The sequence below is a fragment of the Astatotilapia calliptera genome, chromosome 7, assembly GCF_900246225.1.
Source record: "Astatotilapia calliptera chromosome 7, fAstCal1.2, whole genome shotgun sequence".
Classification (NCBI taxonomy): Eukaryota; Metazoa; Chordata; class Actinopteri; order Cichliformes; family Cichlidae; genus Astatotilapia; species Astatotilapia calliptera.
The window spans coordinates 55825726-55847145 of record NC_039308.1 but is presented as its reverse complement, the minus strand read 5'-3'; the positions used below and the strand labels follow the sequence as shown (position 1 = coordinate 55847145).

General features: G+C 40.8%; 1 protein-coding gene across 3 annotated transcripts in view; it reads left to right on the top strand.

Annotated features, from left to right (window-relative positions):
* Window positions 1-466: 466 nt before the first annotated feature.
* scaper (S-phase cyclin A-associated protein in the ER) overlaps window positions 467-21420 on the top strand; it is a 59174-nt gene continuing 38220 nt past the window's right edge. The window contains exons 1-19 of one of the 3 annotated variants that reach the window (XM_026175935.1): window positions 467-810; window positions 7562-7679; window positions 8460-8536; window positions 9835-10032; window positions 12507-12607; window positions 13712-13825; window positions 14335-14450; window positions 14549-14835; window positions 15335-15679; window positions 16895-17062; window positions 17211-17277; window positions 17363-17480; window positions 17821-17932; window positions 18356-18496; window positions 18578-18733; window positions 18824-18966; window positions 19513-19594; window positions 19689-19841; window positions 21020-21127. In XM_026175935.1, coding sequence (XP_026031720.1) covers window positions 640-810; window positions 7562-7679; window positions 8460-8536; window positions 9835-10032; window positions 12507-12607; window positions 13712-13825; window positions 14335-14450; window positions 14549-14835; window positions 15335-15679; window positions 16895-17062; window positions 17211-17277; window positions 17363-17480; window positions 17821-17932; window positions 18356-18496; window positions 18578-18733; window positions 18824-18966; window positions 19513-19594; window positions 19689-19841; window positions 21020-21127 — 2775 coding nt within the window. In that variant the 5' untranslated portion in view covers window positions 467-639. Of the gene's footprint in view, window positions 811-1615; window positions 2034-7561; window positions 7680-8459; window positions 8537-9834; window positions 10033-12506; window positions 12608-13711; window positions 13826-14334; window positions 14451-14548; window positions 14836-15334; window positions 15680-16894; window positions 17063-17210; window positions 17278-17362; window positions 17481-17820; window positions 17933-18355; window positions 18497-18577; window positions 18734-18823; window positions 18967-19512; window positions 19595-19688; window positions 19842-21019; window positions 21128-21420 lie in introns of those variants that run through there. The other 2 variants (XM_026175936.1, XM_026175937.1) reach the window with 2 other exon arrangements.

Genomic DNA, 21420 nt, shown 5'->3' with positions numbered 1-21420 from the left:
GTTTGTAAGGCTTATGCAGTCATTGGTGTTACCCACTGGATAGCAAGCAAGCCAATTTGATTTAAAAAAAAGAGCTTATATGGAACCAGGTTCCAATGCCTTTTGATATACTTAATATGTATACAGCAAACAACAACAACAACAACAACAACAACAAACACTGCCCCCGCGATTTACTAGTGATTTAATGCTAGTGTAATGTGATGTACTTTCCTCCCCCCCCCCCAGAAGACTTTATTTTGAAGTCAGGTTTTCCACCTCGTGGTCTTCCTTCGGTTTGAAGGTGACTTGACGTCCTACCAAATCAACCAAACTTCCTTGAATGTCCCGCCTGATCTTAGTGGTTGCCATGGTAGACAATTCGAAGTCCCGCCTCCTCGAAAATGCATCCCACCCTTTGACCTTACTATAATTTACATGATTGGCTGGCGCCATTGTTGGTTCTACCATACGACGAATTCATTGGACCATCCAAACGCCAGTCAAAAACGCAAGGTGCTCAGACTTCCTGCATCTGTTACGCTATCCACAGTGTCATGTATTTATCTGACATGTTTTCCCATCACCTCTGACAACAGGGCGACTTTACTCGTAGACTTTAATTTGTCACCGACTGAGCGTTGAACACTAGGCGGGTCGATGTCCAAAGACAACCGCTATGATGGACGGCGGCGCGGAGCTGGGCAGCACCGTCTCGGCCCAAGAGTTAGCAACCAAGGCGGGGACGGGAGGGAAAGGTCTGGTAGCAACAGCTCAGGCTCCTCGCATGGAGGTGGCAAAAGCAAGAATGCATCCATAACTGCTTTGAAGGTATGCGCTGCTTTGTGTTTCGCAGCTAACAACTGAAGTAAAACATTTGATTTAACCAAGAACATAAAAATTCCCTGATATTCCTTGCTAGGAATTCAAGTTCTCGCGATAAATAAACATATTTTGGGTGACCTTACTTTCTGATGGTGTGATATTGTCAAATCTCGTTTCTACCTTTTTTTGTCCTCTTGGTTAAGAAAAATGCCTACATCATCATCATCATCATCATCACCATTATTATTAGTAGTAGTAGTAGTAGTAGTAGTGGTGGTGGTGGTGGTGGTAGTAATAGTTTACCCAATAAAATTTACATTTTTGAAGATGCTAATCATTTTTACAAATTGTCTGCATACATGTATTGTCATGTTATTAAAGCAAAACTGTGAAAGTAAAGGGACTGTTTTGTAAATTAAAACAGCAGTAATGTAAACAGGCCTATATCAAAATATGTTGATTCCTTTCTTTGTCCCAAAGTGTTATTACAGACTTTCCAAGTTTGCACCATTTGTATTTGGTCAAACCATGTGGCCTTGTATGTCTTGTCCCACAGCAGCATATGAATCACTGAATGCCGGGTCCATTCAGATCTAAAGCATCACTTTGTGTGGCTAATGCACTGCGTTCGCACACACTGTCTCTGACCCTGCAGCTATACTCTCATCACTGGCAAGTACAGGATGGGGGGGCAGAGAGCCAGGCCTGCTTTGTGCACATGACTGCGCAGTGTTGTGGTAGAAGGAGAGTGAAGAGTGAGAAATGAGAAGCGGAGAGAGAGGGAGAGAGCGGGGGCTCTGATGCAGAGCAGTGAGAGGAGGGGAGCTGTAAATATAGGAAGCTGCATGCAGTGGTAGGCAGATAGGCAGCAGCAGGCAGGGAGTCGGGCCTAAGAGGTGGCTGCTAACTCAGCAGAGTGCTAGGGGCTCAGACTAGATTACAGGCAAGAATTGCAAACAGAATAGTCAAAGTAAAAGGTAGGCATGGTGGGCTACTGAGCACTTGTCTCTCACTTGCCACTGGGAGAGGAGTTAACACAGCTGGGCAAGTTGCTATAACAGTGTGGACTACACATAGGGAGTCTATTTTGGTCCTGCTGTCAGATGACGATGTCACCTTGCACAAGTGGCAATGCTGGTGAGAGGGAACAGGTTGCCTGAAGTGGGCTGTCAAGTATGTCAGGAGTGGATAAAGACGAAGAGCCTGCTTACAGATTGTACTTCTATTCTGTACGTATCCTGTGATGTGTGGATTTTTACTGCTTTTACTAATGAGCTTGTTCTCACCCACTCCACTGTCTTGCTACTTCTGTTTGTAGACCTTGCCAGAAGGGAAACCTTACACTTGCCCCTTACTCAGCACAGTCTAGAAAATAAACATGCTCTCTTGTGCATGTGGAAGGACTGCCTGATCAAAGAAGACAGCAGAAGATAGGCTCCACATTGTATCTTTCTCTTCTATGGTGCAATGGGAGACAGCTTGTTTGTAGCTGATTAAGTGGATAAAGAGAATGTTGCTTTAAGCCTTTTTGGCCTCAGGTTGCTGCACTCCGATAGCCATCAGTTGCGAGTAGGTAAGGTTTTTTCAAAACACTTATTTGTCATCCACTGGCTGCCAAGCACTGGAGATACCGAGTAAACATTTACTGTAAAGAGATAGGACAGGCTGCATCAGTAGCTCTTGCTACTTTGATGGATTTGTGTTGTTGAATGAGATTTATTGTATATATATATATATATTTTTTAATATTTGTGTCGTCTTATTCTCCACTTGACAAAATAAAGCTCAGGCCACTTGATATGTAAAGAATTTTGCTCACCAAAGTAGGTCAGCTGGGTATCTCCCTTAGGGACATTAAATGGTATCAGACCGATACACGCATTCTGTTTCTGCATGTGTAATGCCAAATGAGCCATGTTCACATTATTCTGTTATTTTTGAATTTAAGGTGGTGTATGTATATACTGTTTTTATTTTAAGCTATGCCCTAATTTTTACTTTTTTACCTCTGAAAACGTATGCCTCATCTCTTCAGTTGCAAATGTGGTAAAAGGACAGTTTTTGTTTTTTTTATCTGAACAGTAGCGCTCATGAGAGACATCCAGGAAAAGAGAGAATGATTTGTTCCATGACTCATTTCTGTTAAGAGAAGAACTGGCTCTCAGTTTAGATTTTTTTTTAAAATGTTTATTATTTTATATAGTTATTTTCATTAGGTATAAAACTATGATTCATAGTTGTCTAAAATATTCAAGTTTGGTCTGGACTCTAGTCAACAGTAGAGTAAATAATTAATGACAAGTGCAGAAGTGGTACGGTCTATTCTAGGGGAAAAACACACTAAGTGGAAGATGCAGAATGATAAACCTCTGATTGCTGCTGATTGCCAGAAATCAGAATATTTAGTTATGTAAGAACCAAATTAAATCAAGCAGACTGCAGTGGTACACCACTTTTTTGCGCTGTTATTGTTCAGCCACTTTTTCTTTCTGCAGTAATGCATCAGCTGTCTAAGAGATACAAATAGCCATTTATTTTCTCTATGACATATGGATCCAGAAAGATGCCGATGCTACATTTCATCACATGGGTTCTTAATGAATGTGATGTCGCTGTATTTATTTTGGTTCGCAGTGTCGGCTTCACCCAGGGTTAAAGTCAAGTTCACTGATGCATACTCAATGTGTAGGTCAACCATGATGCATCCTTTGCACAGAACGGGTTTAGAGCCTCAGCCTCTAGCTGTTCCTTGTCACAGTATGACCTCGTAGACCGCTTCCATACACTTTTATATCAAAGCAACATAATCAGAGCTTTTATGGCAAAATTTTAAAATTGCTATAAATGTACTTTTTGCTTACTGTTTGACATAAAAATCTGCCGAAAATGCACTGAATGAACATAAAGTACCATTGATTTCCTTGTTTGAGTGTTTTTTGCCCGTTATGTTTTGTTTTTTGGTGCAATGAAAACACATTGTACTGCGGAACACTGTTTTAACGGCTGAACAAAATCAGTGTCTGAGGTATATTAAAACTGAAGTAACCATAGCAACAGTGCTTAGGCTTCAGGCCTGCTCATTGCTCATAAAACTATCATTGTTGAAAGAACTGGGTGAGAATTAGTCAGTATGTATTTTATGTTATCTACAATTCTATTTATGCTGAACATAAAAAGTGGGTCACAAACATATTTTATTTATTTACTTTAAGCTGTGAATGTTTACTTAATTTATTGTATAAGTGAGCGTGGCTCAAGAGTTGGGAGTTCGCCTTGTAATTGGAAGGTTGCCGGTTCGAGCCCCGGCTCAGACAGTCTTGGTCGTTGTGTCCTTGGGCACGACACTTCACCCGTTGCCTACTGGTGGTGGTCAGAGGGCCCGGTGGCGCCAGTGTCCGGCAGCCTCGCCTCTGTCAGTGCGCCCCAGGGTGGCTGTGGCTACAATGTAGCTTGCCATCACCAGTTTGTGAATGTGTGTGTGAATGGGTGGATGACTGGATATGTAAAGCGCTTTGGGGTCCTTAGGGACTAGTAAAGCGCTATATAAATACAGGCCATTTACCATTTATAATAAAATAAGACAGTGCAGGCTCCAATTTGAACTGGGTCTGTAAAATGTACATTAAAAGAGAGTGCATGGATTTGCAAATGTCATAAACCCATGCTTTATTCACACTAGAAGATAGAAAACATAGCAAATGTTTGAACTAAGAAAATTTGCCATTTTAAAGGAACAGTGTGTAAAATCTCACCACTAGATGTCAGTAGATTGCAATAGCAATTCTGTGTTCTTACTGCCCCAAATTTTTTTTTTTTTTTTTTTTTTTGCTTTAAATGTCACTCAAGCCTAATATTAGCTGGCACAATGTTAGCTTACAACCAGCTGTTTGTTGTTTTATGTGGCTCGTTGCCTGTCTAATGTGCTGGCAATAAGTAATTGCAATAATATCAGGAATAAACGACCACGTTAATGTCCATTTTCCTGTGTTAGAGCCCTGACTTTAATTCAGGAGATTAGGTTTTAGGTGAGGAGAAAGACGCTGAGGTGGAATCAGGGACGGAGCAGTGGTCGAGGAGGATAAAAGCATACTGAGAAAGAGTTGATAAAAAATGTACATGTACAAATGTTAAATGGTTATGTATAGTTTAAAAGGGCTATTTGTGGTTTTTAAATTAAAAGTAACTTATGAGGCGAACTACATATGTGGTCGATCTCAGGCCACATACATAAAATGTGATTAGCCAGAATGCCGACACTCATCTCAGCTATAGTATTCAAGATGGCGAGACAACATGGTGACTAACACTAACCAGTCACATGTCTGAAGTATTACTAGATTACTTCTAAGTTTATGAGAACATGTTAATTTGTTAGAAGATGTCATTGCACAGTTATCAGTGTATATTTATGAGTACAACATGTTTTGTTTTAGGTTTTATTCGTTTAAATAACATAAAAAAATTACTTAGTGTACTTTATAAAGAAAAAAAATCAGGTAGTTTTGTGATGGCAACAAAAAAAGTGTGAGAAGAACATGTTTGAGCATCTGTGTAGCATCTTTTCTTCTTTAAACAAGAGTCCATAAACTTCTGGGAACTGAGAAGATCAGCTATTGTCTTTTATGAGATGAGTGTCGTCCCATTCTTCTTGATACGGGATTCTAGCTCTTCAGCTATGAAGCCATGGTGTTTTAATGGCTACTGTGTGTGGTTTATCATCATCTTTCTAGCTTTGGCCCATGGACTGTGGTGGAAGAGGTTTAACCTGCTTTTGTGGATGGTATGGTGAGCTGTGTTTAGACAGTGATTTCTAGAAGTGTTCATGAATGCATCCAGTTATCATTATAAAAGAATAAAACATTTTTAATGCAGTGCCAACTGACGGTCCAAAGGTCATGGCGGCCAGTGCTGATTTTCCAGCCTTGTCACACACATGCACTTCTCCAGATTGAACCTTTGCCCATCTTTACTTCTGAAAAACTCCCACAACCCTTTTGTTGCCTCCTTTCCAAGTTTTTTGAGACATGTTCAGGGCTCGCAAAATCACTAGCTCGACGTCTCGAGGCTAGCGATTTTTCCAGTCGGGCTACCAAAATCTATCTTAGCCCTGCCCGTCGGGCTATCATAGGAAAACTATATGTCAATGCTTTTGCATTCTTTCAAAAATGTAGCTGAGTAATTATGTCATTGGCATCGATGAGCCACTGTCAATGTGTGACATATTGAAATCGCGTTTGAATTTGCGCTTGTTTTTTTGCTTTCACCGTCACTTTGCGATCGCGCGAACGGTGTGTAGAGTGCGGCAGCACTGATTGGTGAGTGACGATTAATTGCGCACCAATTCCTCTGACATCGTCTTATGTGGCTCAAGAGTTGGGAGTTCGCCTTGTAATCGGAAGGTTGCTGGTTCGAGCCCCGGCTTGGACAGTCTCGGTCGTTGTGTCCTTGGGCAAGACACTTCACCCGTTGCCTACTGGTGGTGGTCAGAGGGCCCGGTGGCGCCAGTGTCCGGCAGCCTCGCCTCTGTCAGTGCGCCCCAGGGTGGCTGTGGTTACAATGTAGCTTGCCATCACCAGCGTGTGAATGTGTGTGTGAATGGGTGGATGACTGGATATGTAAAGCGCTTTGGGGTCCTTAGGGACTAGTAAAGCGCTATATAAATACAGGCCATTTACCATTTATCACTCATTAGCTTACTATTCAAACGTGACAAGTGAAATCTCCCGCAGCAAGCTTAAACATGTCATAGAGGTTGATTGCGCAGAGAATCGCTGACCGTTATGTAAGTACATGTGTAAAAGCAGCAGGATTTACACCGGTATTTTAGTTCTGCTCAGCCAAATAAGACAGGTCAGGGTGAAGAAGGTGCAGCCAAAGAAAAGCCTACCACAAAACGGAAAAGTTATGACAAATCAGACTATGAGGCAAAAAGAAAGCACAGCTTTTTTTGGTTTTCATGGACAAAAGCTAAATAACATAATGTTCTGCCAGGTGTGTTGTGAGTTTAATTCGATTTCTGAGTCGACAAGCGCCTTTGTTACTGGGACCAGTAATTTTAAGAAAGACCCCATCAGAACCCATGAGAAATGCAAAAAATGCATTATTGACCAGTCTGCAATGTCTTTCCCAGAACAAACAGCAATTGCAAAAAACATACTAAAAATAAACCAAGCACAAGAAGAAGTCCTGAAAAATCTGTTTACAACAGCGTACTATGTTGCAAAGAGTGAACTACCATTGGCAAAATTTAGCAGTCTTTGCAAACTTCAAAAAGCAAATGGCCTAGATCTTGGTTCCACTTACGTCTTACCCGTGACTTCAGTGGAAATTTCCAATTCAGGATCTGACACAGACTGATTCATGTTCTACACAGTTCTTGCAAGTTCATAGAAATTTCTGTTCAATTAGAACCAAGTATTTGAGTTGATGATTGTAATTTTTATACAGTTGTTGTGATTTGTATTTTAACAATTTTTGATTAATTTTTTTTTTCCGTTACAATATTATACTTTAATGTATAATATTGTAAAGGAAACAAAACATAAAAAAATTGCTCTCTTTTTTTATTCGGGCTACTTAAATTTATTTTGGGCTACCAAAAACTGAAGAGTGCTGGCCCAAAGTTTTGTGAGCCTTGATGTTGCTGGCACAAATAATGTGACTAACACTCTGATTCATCCTTTGTTAGGTCGAGAATAAAATGAAGGGGGAAAATCCAGTCAGATTTAATGTGTTGAGTCTTATGTCTGTCCCGCAGGCTTCATTTCAGCGCTCCAACAGCCATGACAAAGTGCGAAAGATAGTTGCTGAAGAGGGCCGTGCTGCTCGAAACCTCATTGCCTGGAGCGTCCCTCTAGAGAGCAAAGAGGAGGAAGGTTGGTAGCTTAATGCAAAGTAAAAAAAAAATTTTATGCCGTTAATTTATGATGCTGCAGATGTTGTTGTGGATAATTTATTAAAGGTGATAGCCCGTGACCCCAGGATATGGTTATCTGTCTTTGCCAATATTGTTCAGCATTTTATATGTTATTCATTAAAAATGTTGTTGTACACTGTCAACTGGAACCAGATGGTTATTTTTCTTCTCATGGCTCAACTGATAAAATGAGTACTTCAGATTTCTTAAGCAGACTGTTTAAACTTGATGCATGCTCTTGTGTTTTAGAATAAATAAAATATATTTGTGTTTTTAAATGGTGACAATGGGGGGGTTGTCTTTGAAATAGTCTAATCCTAACACTTCTGAGAAACCCACTCAACATGCTCACCCATTTTTCTCATTTTCACTCTGCTTCTCTTTTATTTGTGGGTCAGTTCAGTTTTATTTATTTAAGGCCTTGTTTTTGCTCCAAAGTTTGAGGATGAATTAAGGTCCAGCTTTTGAAATTGTAGTTTAATCTTGTGTTTGTATGTTTGTTTGTTTTTTTACATAAGGCTTACCTAATCCTCTGCAACTCTATAATTAATCATTTACAATCAAGTGTTTATTTTGTATTTCACTTCTCAATGATTCTCTTTTTTTTTTTTTTACATATGTGACGTATTTATTTGTCACAACAATTATATATTCATTGTTGGCCAGATTTAAGCTCTGATTATTTATCCACTATCTAAATGCAAGCCTCATATTTTTTTCCTCTCTCCTCTTTACTTAGCAAAGTCCAAAGGCAACTCCAGTGGCAGTTCCAGGTCTCAGAGAATCAATTCGGGACAACAAAGGAATAAAAAGCAGGTTGGAATACCGTCCTCCAACACTAGAGGGCACTTTTTACTAACTTATTTCATCTTTGACTTCTGCCTCATGCCCCTGAAACCCTAAAAAACGAACTTGATGCAAGCCTGTCTGTGGTGGTTGCGAAACTTTGTATGAAGTCCTTTAATATTTTTCTCCTGGATGCAACCAAAATCTGCCTCAAGTTAGCGCTCTGATGGGCCTTCACAGTGTGTACTTCTCTCTCATATGCACCTGAAATTTGGCAAACTATTTGTGCCTACCAATACAAGAGATTATTGCATCAACTGGACTGTTAAATGTTTAATAATGTTAGTTTCTTTGTGAGTGGGCTTCCATATAAAAATAATGAGGTAAAGGTAGCATGACTCTGTAACACTGCTGTGCAGTCAGTGTTTGTGCTTTCCCTACAAATCCAGCCACATGATGTTAAAAATTCAGCTCACTGTGATGTCAGTGCTTCAGCAGTCAAAGTTTCTCATTTAACACTTAGTTTTTATCATTATTTTAAACTGATCAGGGTTTAGTTGGAAATCTTCATTATTTAGTGCAAGTAGCTGTTTGAAAAACATTTCAAAACCAAAAATATGCAGTGAGGTAAAATTTATAATATATCTTATTCTTTATTTATTGGACACCGGAGATTTTCAGAATAAAAGATTAATTGAGCTCAGTCAGAAGTCATTTCCTTATCAGATTCCCAGTTATGAGAAGCTATTGGGCTACTGTCCAAACTTCTTTACCTGCAGATCTCAAATTTGATTTTTTTTTTTTTTAACCATTTGTCAAATTTTAGTTTAATGTTGTTGTTATTTTGTTTTGTTTTTTTAATCACTAAACAGTAAGTGTTTATTAAAGGCTTTGAAGTGATATTTGTTTTAAATTTGTGAGTTAGATATTGAAATAAAACAAATGAATAAACTAAAGCCTAAAAGTAAAGCACACCATACTGTTATAAAGGGACTCATTAATAAACTGGAGTGCTTTGTGTTTTACTTTTGGCCTTAAGTACAGATAATTTGTCAAGAGATTGCGATAATGTGTATGTTTACGTTTTTAAAAAATATTCTTGCCATTTTCCTAAATGTTCTCTCTTATTGTTCGTGGGGCTCTGCTTGTGGTGTTTTCTGTGGTGTTTGCATTCAAAGTGGTAGTTCAACGTAATGTTTCCAGCATATTTGCTATTATCTTGGCTCTATGATACCTATGTTCGGTGCCTTAGTCAGCAGAAATCCTTACAGAGCACCTGTAAATGGTAGGGGGAAGACGGAGCTTTTCAGTTTGCTCTTTCTCTACAGAATGCTGCCGTGGAAAATAAAGGCACAGCTGGAGCTTTGCTGGAAAAGGGGCCAGAGAAGAGCCCCACAAAAGTCAGACAGCCCCGAAAGGTGGACCTGCGAGCGCGCTACTGGGCATTCCTCTTTGATAATCTGCGTCGGGCTGTGGATGAGATTTACGTCACTTGTGAATCTGATCAGAGCGTCTTAGAATGCAAGGTTAGTCTGCATCGAGGAGCGAAAAAAAGGGGGGGGGGGAAGAGTTCTGCATAGGAATGCTGATCCTAGTTTTGGGATCACTGGGTTTATGTCCTGCCCAGTACAAATGTCTTTAGCAAGTTTGAAATGTCGTATGATTTGTGAACACTAGAGGGAGACATTGAAAGCATGACAAACATCTCACATTCATCTCGAGTCTGCTTAATGTCAGAGGGGCTCTCTAAAGGCTTGCTGGTGAGACAATTATCACAGGGCTCTCTCTTCACATTGGCATGAATAATATTGATGACTGACTGTAAACAGTACGTATGCATGTTAATAACAGGGTTTGGCGGTTTCCGCTCTTTGACATAAACCACCAACATTTCTGATTCTCTGCTTTGCGGAAGTGTATTTTGGTAGCACTGATATGTCGCTCCAGAGCGTATGGGCGTGATAGTACCGGTCATTGATTCTTCTGCCGTGGTGCATTATGCTGATCATTGTCCTGGTAACGGTCTGCGGTCAGTACCACAGCCCTCTGGTGTGGTCGGCTCGCTGTCATTGCCACAGCGCAGCTCCCTGTGGCGTGATCAGCACGCTGTCATGTGTCCTGTGTCAGACAACAAGCTGCTAGTTGTGTTTTTTCCTTTCTCATACCACTATATCTCTCGACACGCTAATGCTGTCTAATGGCCATGAAGCTGGGCGCTGTTCATAATCCCCCATCCCACCCAGCTTGGGCTTAATGGACACTGATAAATGATGGAGTCATCTGGAGGGGAAGCAGAGTGCTCTGATAGCCCCCAGCCACAATCCCCTGGTGTAGCTGTGGGCAATCAGCATGTGTACTCTCTCACACAAACGGCTCACCATTTTTTCCACCTAAAAACTTATGAACATCAACACAATCATTATCAGGAAGTAATTCTCTGCCGCAGCTCTGTTACTGTAATACTTTATGCAATTTTGAGGGGAATGTAGCCCTGACCTAATGTTTTTCCATTTACAGGGTAATTGTCCATATAGCAGAATGATTCCTGTATGTTTAAGCATAATCCCCACAACCTCAGTTCTAATTACTTCACACAAACTGCTTATTTTACCCACCTAGTACAGGCAAGAAACATACTCTGTATTCTTCTTGCTTTGAGATCAGTTAAGACTTGTATTTTCTAATTTGTGTACATGGACAGAAACGGGCTATTCTGGACTTCTGGCGTTCAAATAAATAAAAAAAAAAAAACACAAGACAATGTGAACTATAAAATATTTCCTTCCCAGAAGTCAATAAGTCTGACCTTGACTGAACATGACATGGCTGATCATTTTTGTTTGGACCACAAGCTTTTACTGGCCCTCTTGCTTTATGACAATGCCTCGTGAAGGTTAAATCCATTTCTCATGAATTATTATTTGGTGGTTATTTTTGGCTAAGCGTGTCTGTTCTCTGTCCTCTGCTTTATGGTGCTTTCACTCAATGTTGGTTTAGCTGTCAAATGCACAGCAAACCTTCATTACCAAATGAAGCGAGCCGCAGCAGTAGACACTGGCTGTTAACCAGCCCTAATCAGCAAACCTGCTCAATGCATCTTTCACTGGACTGACTTGTCTATTAACTAAAAGCACTGTGAAGGTTTACTCTCAATTACCACTCCCTTCATGCTCCCCATCAATCAGTTGTGTCTGTTTCATTAGAGCTCTGGGGAGAAAAAAACCCCTCCACAGCCTACCACTTCTGAGTAACCAACACCGGCTGAGTACAAGTGCAGATAATGGGCATTTGTTAAAAGGAATTTGCCTTCATTGTTCTTGAAGCTTTCAGTCAAGTGTTTTTCTTAACATTCATTGAAACTTTGCGGATCAGCTCCTGCTTTCTAGCAAAACTTTGCAAGTTCTCTTTTGTCAGTTTTTAATTCGTTAAGTACAATTTTTTATTTATTTATTTTTTTTTTAGGAAAAAAAATCTGTGACGAAGATAATAAAAAGGCTGTTTTTCACTTCTTTTTTTCAGTTTATCCTTTTGATAATAAAGTGTCACAAAAGGGTTAAACATGCCAAACCTTATTTCCCGTGGTCCATGGTACCACACTGAAATATCTTATTTTAGTCAATAATATATGTTCAATATACTCAAATGTACCTAAACGCTGGAACAAGTGAATTAAAAATTTCTGACTACAAACTCAGATCAAAATCAGCTAATGATTATTTTTAAATAACCTTTTGGAAACGTATGACTATGAATTCTGCTTTGTGGTTTGCACAATTTACAGCAGACACTGCAATGGATTTTTCTTGGTGTTTGCAGGGATATGTAAGAATATTTTAAAATGCTTTTAGTGTTGAGCAAATATTGAGTGCACATCCATCAGTTATTTATTTTAAACTTGAGGGGTTTTTGTGTGCTATATTTTTTATTATTTTTTTTATTATTCATATTTTGTGTTTTCTAAATTGTGGTTTCTCTGTACTGTTATACCTGCTGTCTTCAGGAGGTGTTGATGATGCTGGACAACTATGTACGGGACTTCAAAGCTCTCATAGACTGGATCAACCTTCAGGAGAAGTTGGAGAAAACAGATGCTCAGAACAGGTCATTTTAAGATGCTCTTCACTTTTTCAGTGGACCTCATTCACAAGCATTGCTCACGAACAATCTGACTGTAAACTAGGCATACATTTTGTGCACAAATCTGTGTGCAAACACATTTAGTACATTATTTTATGAGGACATTTAGATTTGCCTCAAATCATGCTTACAATTGATGGAAGCCAGACTGTATCAAAAAAAAATGTAAAGACACATATTTGAACTGTGATGTAGTGATGGTGTCTTATTAGTTACTATTTACAGTTTTCCAAAGCAAGCTAAGCCAAAAAATGTTCATAAACAATAATAAGGAATTAAACTGCATGTTTAGAACATAGTATATTAACTGACAATGTGTAAGCTAGCCCCCCCCCCCTCCTCCATTAAACATATGCAACCTTTTCAATACTAGTTTTTACCAACACAAAGACCAGACAAAATAAAGGGCACAAAACGTTCCAGATATTTAATGCACAATATGTCACTCCCAAGGAAATCCACTTAGGGAAACTTGTTTTCTTATATAGAGAAACAGACGCATGGTAGCATGCAGATTGAGATGTGAAACCAAATCAGGTCCGATTTTGATTTACTAACATACCCACAGTTTTGTTCTGTCAGAACAAAATTGGTTTGTGTGCTTTTTTTTTTTTTTTTTTTCCTAAATCCGACAGTACTCTTGAACGGTACTATTTTCTGGTCAGAGTAAGGGGCATTTCCAAACTCGTATGAGGCCCATTGTTTTTGTTTTTCTTTCATTCTCATTCTCTTCCCACTTTGAATTGCTCCCTGAGGTGGAACCAAAAATGCGGGTGTCCGGTCCCTGGCTTTGAGTCACAAACAGAATGAATCAATAGCCTTGGCTTTAATTCAAAGAGATCCAGCAGTTTATTGGCTTCTCTTTAACACAGTGACCATTGCAGCTGTAAATTTGAAACGGGCTGTTAATCAATAGAACAACCTGGAACTTTTACATGCTTCATTTATTGCATACATTGCTACAAGTGAATCAACCATCTGACTGATTTCGCAAATGTGTGAGTCAAGTGTTTGTGTTTGGCAACTAGAAAAAGTTTAGTGATGTACGGCACTTTCACTTTTGTTCAGGCCAACTTCTTTAGCCTGGGAGGTGCGTAAGATGTCTCCGGGACGTCATGTGATGCCAAGCCCCACAGACAGAATGGTACCTACGCCAGGTGCACGTCGCGCCCTCAACTTTGGGTAAGCTTTTACCTGTTATTGTTTCCAGTCTAGCATTGTATCATAAGGCATCCTGTGATTCACCAATCAATATTTGTTATGATGCATTATGGTTGTTTTTGTAGAGGTTAGGAAGTGCAGACTATCTAGCAAGACAGCCAATGAAGCATTTGTTTAATGCAATTTGTTGAGTGTCTCACTCTTGGGCAGCAGAATCAGTGGAAGGTGTAGATGAAAGTGTCAGTTAAAGTCTGCTGAAGCATCGGTTCAATATGTGCACCGCTCTGTAATCTGATGCTGCAGGAAATGGATATTGATCATGACGGAGGCCTGTTGTCCAATACGTCCATTGCTATCTCACAGTGGAATGTACTCAGATGCTTTGGCTAGACGCTTTCTTAAGATTGCTGAAGCTTTACAGACAGGCAACACAGTAGGAGCTGCTCAGACATTGAAGGAGGGGATTGTACCTGTTGAGTTTAATGGCCATTTGTTTGTTCTGATGCATGCTCTGTATGTGTCTTCATCAGTGGTCCTCCTGCAACCAGGCACTCTCACACAGGCCCCAGCTGGGCAGACCGAGTAAAGTGCACTCAGTCCGTCCTTGGCTCCTGTCAACCCACAACATCCCAGGCAGAAAAACCTGGTAAGAAACCCCTCATAAAATCGCACTTCACTCTGTACTTAAAAGAGAGTGCAGTTTAATCTTCTCCTTGATTTACGGAGCGCCTTGTGTGTTCACAGGTAAAAAGGACGCAGAAGGCTGGGAAACGGTACAGCGAGGACGCACTGCCAAACCTCGCTCTGCCGCCATGGTTGCCAAGGTCAGTCCTGTCTTGGCTTGCGTCACCCCAAAACAGGACAACAATAAGGGTAACCAGTCGCGTGCGCCACCACAAGCAAATGAGCAACTCCGTCCCGAGTGTCCCCGCCACAAGGACGTGAGTCAGACAGACACCAAGCAGCAAATCCCTTCGGAGCCTGAGCCACAAGAGGAGGTTGAAGGTCCAGAGAATGGACAAATAATGGAGGTACTAATGTTTAGTACCTTGTGACGTCTTTCTGCCCGAACAGTCCCTGGATATCAATTATTCATGATAAGCGTGTATTGTAACACTAGACCATTTTATCAGCCGTATTTGTTTTTGTTTGGGCTTGATGGTATTCATAGACAGACTGTCGAGACGGGGATATCAACTTTGAAACGATTGATTGCGCGCTGACATTTCAGAGGCATAAAGCCCATCTTCACTGTCATGAAATAAATACGCAGACAATGCATCAAGACACACTTGGTAAGGGTGTGTTATAGCTATCTAAATTGTATTTGCATTCTTTGTTTATTTTAATCATAAGTGGATATTTAGGGCATGTCGGTTCCAGCTTCCTTGCATGATTTGTTTTTCAGCTGTGTGTCCAATAGTGACTGTTTTGGTTTTATTTTTGTATTGCTTTCATGAATTGCTTTATATATGCATGTCTTTAATTGAGTTTGCGTGTGTTTGTGTGTGTGTGTGACTGTCGGTGCAGCCCCCAGCAGAGAGTCCACAAGGCTCGGGGCAGTGTGTCGACGCACCCTGTGAAGACGTGCCTCCCACCATAGCAGCCCTTACCCCATTCCAACCCCCAGAGCACACCCCATCCATAACCTCACCCACAGACATTACCTTATCAGTCCCAGTTTCTGTCGTGACCCTCGCCACATCACTAGATCTACCCCAGACGGATGGCCTCAGTACACAGTTGGCCTTTGGGGACAGTGGGGCTGAGGGGGGCACGTCACAGGGCATGGCCACATCTGCTGCAGGACAGGCCGAGACTCCCATGGCAGCGGTGAAACTGGAGAGTGTGCTGGACCCCACAGAGCTTTCTACTGTGAGTGCTGAGAGATGGAGGAGCAGAGGGAGGGGAGGGCTGGGAGGGCAGGGATCCCCAAGGATCTTTCACCGCCTAAACAAAGTCAATCTTAAGAGACCTCCAGACCAAATGTGCAGGCAAGAGTATATAGCTCTGTGTAGTGTTGTTGTAGTACCATTCACTGTTAAGAATAGTTGTGTGTAGATGTAGATTGTATTCAACCTACTCCAACCAAGTTTTACTGAACACAAAATGCTCCACAAACGGAATTATTTATTTATTTATTTCCGTATAAAGTTTTTAATTACTGTTGTCTTCTGCTTCAGGCTTTGTCTTTTCTTTAAGGCCTCATTTGGAGAATGCAAACACACAGTTCCATTTAATTAAAGGATGAATTTGCATTTAAATATGATTTATATTATGTAGAACCTTCCCTTAGTCTGAATATTAACTAGTCTGATCTTTTGCAGAATACTGGTATACCTACACTGAAAACTACTCGTGTATACTGCTGCAAATGCAGATCCTTTTGAGAAGCCTCTTCCTTGTTAGTTTACGCTTGATTTAGAGTAATTCCGGCCCTGAAATAATCCCTTATTTTCACAATAATACCTCAAGTCCTCATACATAAAACCCTTAAATAAATTGCTAGTTTCATAGAGCAAAACCATGCCTCCTTCTACCATCTCTTCATCCTCACTGTTAATGTGCCATGCATGTATTTTGGATGCTTCCTCACTTGTGAGAATTGTGGTGATTGTGTTGTACAAACTGTGATTGGGTTGGTATGTTATCCCCCCTTATATTTGGTTCCAGTGACAAATCAAATCACCTTTACAGAAGCTAAAATATATACAGATGTTCTCATGAACGCTTTTCTTCAATTACAAACAGTGGCCCTGTTTTGTTTAGTATTTAATAGCTCATTGACCAGCAGTTTCTCTCTTGGTTCAGGAATAATTCAGGAAAGTAGGGTTTCAGTGGTGCTGGAGAGATATTGGATAATATAGCTTTCATCTAATCTAACTACTTACATTTCTTCAGTGCTATTTTTGATTAAAGAGGAATCAATTCTGCAACTTTTATTTTTCAAATCAACACAAAAAATTAGTATTTGAACCAAATGTTCAGTGTAAACCAATATTGAATAGTGTACTTGGTGTACAGTGGGATAATTTTAACATTTATGGAATGTGAAATATGTGTGAGGTGGAATCTGTGCTCTCTGTTCAGCCCCAGTCTATGGCAGAGGTCCTGGCCAAGAAAGAGGAGCTGGCAGACCGGCTGGAGAAGGCTAACGAAGAGGCAATCGCTAGTGCCATTGCTGAGGAGGAGCAGTTGACGAGAGAGATTCAGGCTGAGAACAATGACCTGGAGACTGACAATGAAAGTGACTTCTCTGTAAGATCCGTCATGTTTTTTTATTATGCTTTTGAATGTTTGGTACTTTTAATTTGACAGTCATTAAAATGGTATTTAAGATGTTTTTTTGTTATTATGAATCTACTATTTAAAAAAACAAAAAACAACCCTCAATTATTTACCACAGGCCAGCATCGGTAATGGAAGCTGTGGAGCTAATATAGATTGGAATGACATGCTGGCGGATTACGATGGTATGAAAGGCAACATCTGAGATTTAAACACTTTTTGTAAAGGTAAACACTGCACTCAAGTCTATTTTTGTTGTCCTTCCTGTAGCTCGGGAACCATGGCGGCAGACTACATCATGGGGCGACATGGTAGAGGAAGAGCCCGCTCGGCCTCCTGGACACGGCATCCACATGCATGAGAAATTGTCCTCACCGTCACGTAAAAGGTACCACATCATATATTGCATTTTCTTTTTTTCCCGGCTAGTTGGCTTATTTCGTAACTCAAACTAACGAGATCAGCACAGTTCTTTTTCTTTTTGCCTTCCTGAACAGCACCAAGGTTTACTCTTTAGCAGCCCTCTCCCCTCCCCTACTTTGACAAGGATTGATCCCTGCATCCGGAAAATCAAAGGCTCACTTACTGTGTCTGACCTCTTTCTTTTTAGCTTACCACCCAGAATGTCTAAACAGGCCCTAGGTGTCTGTTAGGGTCTGCGTCTGCCTTCCACATTGTTGATAAGGAGAGGGAAAGAGATGAATGATGCATTTCCATATTTTTGACAGGACCATTGCAGAGTCAAAGAAGAAACATGAGGAGAAACAGCTGAAGGCGCAGCAGCTGAGGGACAAACTCAGAGAAGAAAAGACGCTCAAGCTGCAGAAGCTGTTGGAGAGGGTGAGTAAGTCTGCATGAACTTGACGGAAAGCACCGCGAAGAAGTTCCATGCAAGCTAAGCTTAGCCTGGCTCGCAGCGAGAGATTCTGTCAGCACACTGCCCGATAGAATCACCAAATATTGTAACCCATTCCAGTCACATCTAGGCCAGCTGGCCACAGGCAGTCGTAATGGAGACTCCCAGCCAAAATCAACAGTCTTTCATGAAGTTTGTTTTTGTACTCTCAGCCATGGCAAGAGGAGTTAGTCCCAGAATAATTCAGGTTAACCACATAAATCCATGAAGTGGTGTTTAGTCTCATTAATCCCCACGTGAACACACCGGGAGAGGTTAGAAACCGAGCGGTCAGGAATCTATTGTCTGTTTGGTCTTAAAGAATACACTGTGGATTTTTCTTGCTTCTTGCTTTTCACTTTCTGCAGGAAAAAGATGTGAGGAAATGGAAAGAGGAGTTGTTGGAGCAGCGGCGGAGGATGATGGAGGAAAAACTGTTGCACGCCGAGTTTAAGAGGGAGCTGCAACTGCAGGCTATTGTGAAGAAAGCTCAAGAAGAGGAGGCCAAGGTATTAAGAGCGAATCTCTTGCAGTCATACATTTTATATATATATATTTTCATATTGTCATTCAAGGATGTGTTTTTGCAGGTGAATGAAATTGCTTTCATCAACACCCTGGAAGCCCAAAATAAAAGGCACGATGCCCTTGCCAAGTTAAGTGAATATGAACAACGACTTAATGAACTGCAAGAAGAGAGACAAAGGAGGCAGGAGGAGAAGCAGGCCAGAGATGAGGCTGTGCAGGTGATTAAGAAAAACCTATTTTGCCTTCATTTATGTTCTCTAATAGGATTTTTAAATTACCAATCCCCCATCTATTCCGCTCCTGTGTAGGAGCGTAAGCGGGTCCTGGAAGCAGAGCGACAGGCCAGAGTGGAGGAGCTGCTGATGAAGAGGAAGGAGCAGGAGGCTCGTATTGAACAGCAGAGGCAGGAAAAGGAGAAAGCCCGAGAGGATGCAGCACGGGAAAGAGCGAGGTTTGTACTTCCAAATCACTTCAGCATGAGTGGAAAACTTACTTTTTGTCCCCCTTTGAGGGGGCGGTTTAAGATTGAGAGATTAAGATTTAAATGGGAAGATATCTGATTTTTATTCTTTAGTCACCAATCAATAGCCCAGGACAAGACTTTCATACAGTGTCAGTTGTCTGTGACTTTGTAAACTGTCCTGATATAGTTGTGCAGTTTTTCCTGCTCACAATGAAACATTGGAGGAGGTGCTAAATTATTCCAGTAAGCAGAATACAGCTTACCACAACTTTAAGTGGCCCAGCAAAGTATCTAGCTATTTTTTATGAATGATGTAGTTAAGTGTTTTATTGTAGATGTTTTCTCTGTTATTATGGATTACTGAGGGGTGGATTGATGAGCTGAAATAGCCGTTCTATTCAAATGAAATCTACAAGTCGTAGTGTCAAAAAAAGAAACGCACCCTCTGATTAAACAGGCTACATCACTTTGATTCTTGCTGTCTTTTTAAGACTTTTAGATGCACTTATTTGTCATTTTATGTCCCATCTGCAGAGACCGAGAGGAGCGTCTGGCTGCTCTCAGCGCTGCTCAACAAGAAGCCATGGAGGAGCTGCAGAAGAAAATTCAGATGAAGGTACATTTATACAGCGCCACCTTGCTTCTTTAACAAACATTAGACAAGAGTCCATGTTTCTCGTATGACCTGGGTTTTTTGGTTTCTTCCATAGCATGATGAGAGCAGCCGCAGGCATATGGAGCAAATTGAACAGAGGAAAGAAAAGGCTGCTGAGCTCAGCAGTGGTCGACATGCTAACACAGACTACGCACCTAAACTGACACCATATGAGCGCAAGAAACAGTGTTCACTGTGTGGAGTTGTGGTATGTAAAGTTTCCAATCAGTCTCTGGATCAGTTAGAGTACTTCACTAATATTTAATGCAGTATCCGAACTATTAACTAACTCTACAACTAACTTTACCAATTAACTTAAATATTTTTATTTTAATCTCCTGAACTAATATATTTATGCGTCTTTGCTATATATAAACATGAGGAAAGCAAAAAAAAAAAAAGAAGACCACATTTGACAGGCTGTATGTACACAGAATTACTAACCTGAAGGTGATTCAGAGGAGTTTTGAAAGAGGCCACATTTAAATGAGGATTTAACAGCACCGATTAAACACAGTCACCTAAACAGATTTATGACTGGCCATGATTATGCCTTCCCCCCCCCTCCTTTCTTTCTTTGGAGCATCAGGCAACGAGCAGACACATTTATCTCTGATTAACTGGCTGCCACCAAAACAAGGGTGGGACACCTTGAGTTTTCAAACCAGCATCAGAAAAAGGGGTGGGGAGGAATCTTGTTAAAATGTTAGATGACCTTGGCCAGCATCTGACACTAGGGATCATAGATGGGTCAGCAGCAAGCACTTTATTTAATTATATTAAACACAAACCATTCCAAATGGGCCTGTTTCCAGAAATGGCAGGAAAACATTGCCTGTTGTACACCTGTCTCTTCTAGTTCCTGTTTCTCAAACATCCGCTACAGCTAGTCAGAAATCTGCGATGAGTCAACTGTTGTCATCAGCTTGCTTTTCTTTTTTTTTTCCTTGTATGTACATGGTTGCCCTAAGTTCTGTTTATATAATAAAAACCAGAACAATTAAGTGAGATACAAAAGTATATCACTGCAGCATAATGTATGGCAATTGCTCTAACCATTGTCAGCCCCAAGATCTTCATCCATTGGTATTGGCTTATTTTAGTGAATGAACCTAGGGGTTATGCCAAGACCCAAAATATGATAAGATGAGTATTCTGAACAGTCAGTCGTGCAAATCTGCTATAGCAGAGTATATGGAGCTTGACCTAAACATAATAAATCCCTTTCTAAACTAAGCTTTAGAGGAGGCAGTTCTTGTCCCAGTGTATGTGTCTCTGTGGTATATTGTTTCACCACGGCAACATGGGGCCCTGTTGACCTTCTCCTGCCTCTTTCTCCATTGTGTCCACAGCACTGACCTCTGACCACTCTGTTTGTATTTGTAGATAACCTCAGAGGTGCACCTGTTCAGCCACACCAAGGGCAAGAGGCACCAACAGGCCGTGCGAGACAGCAGCAGCATCCAGGGACGGGAGCTCTCCGATGAGGAAGTGGTGCGTATCACTGTCACCCAGCTGGGAACAAACATCCTCTCACTCTGCCAAAGAGTATTGCCCTGTTGCTGCCTGTTTCATGTAAAATAAAAAAAAATAAAAAAATAAAAATAGACAAAGAGCACAGTCTTTTATGACACGGTCATTATTGATGTTTATACGTCCTCTTATATACTGCCACAGGCCTGTAGCTGGCTTTGTGAGATTACAAATGAGCCTTAAAATGTACTCAGTTAAGGTTCAGCGCTTCAGTGGAGGACTGACATCACCCTCTTGTCTCCAGGCTTTTTTAT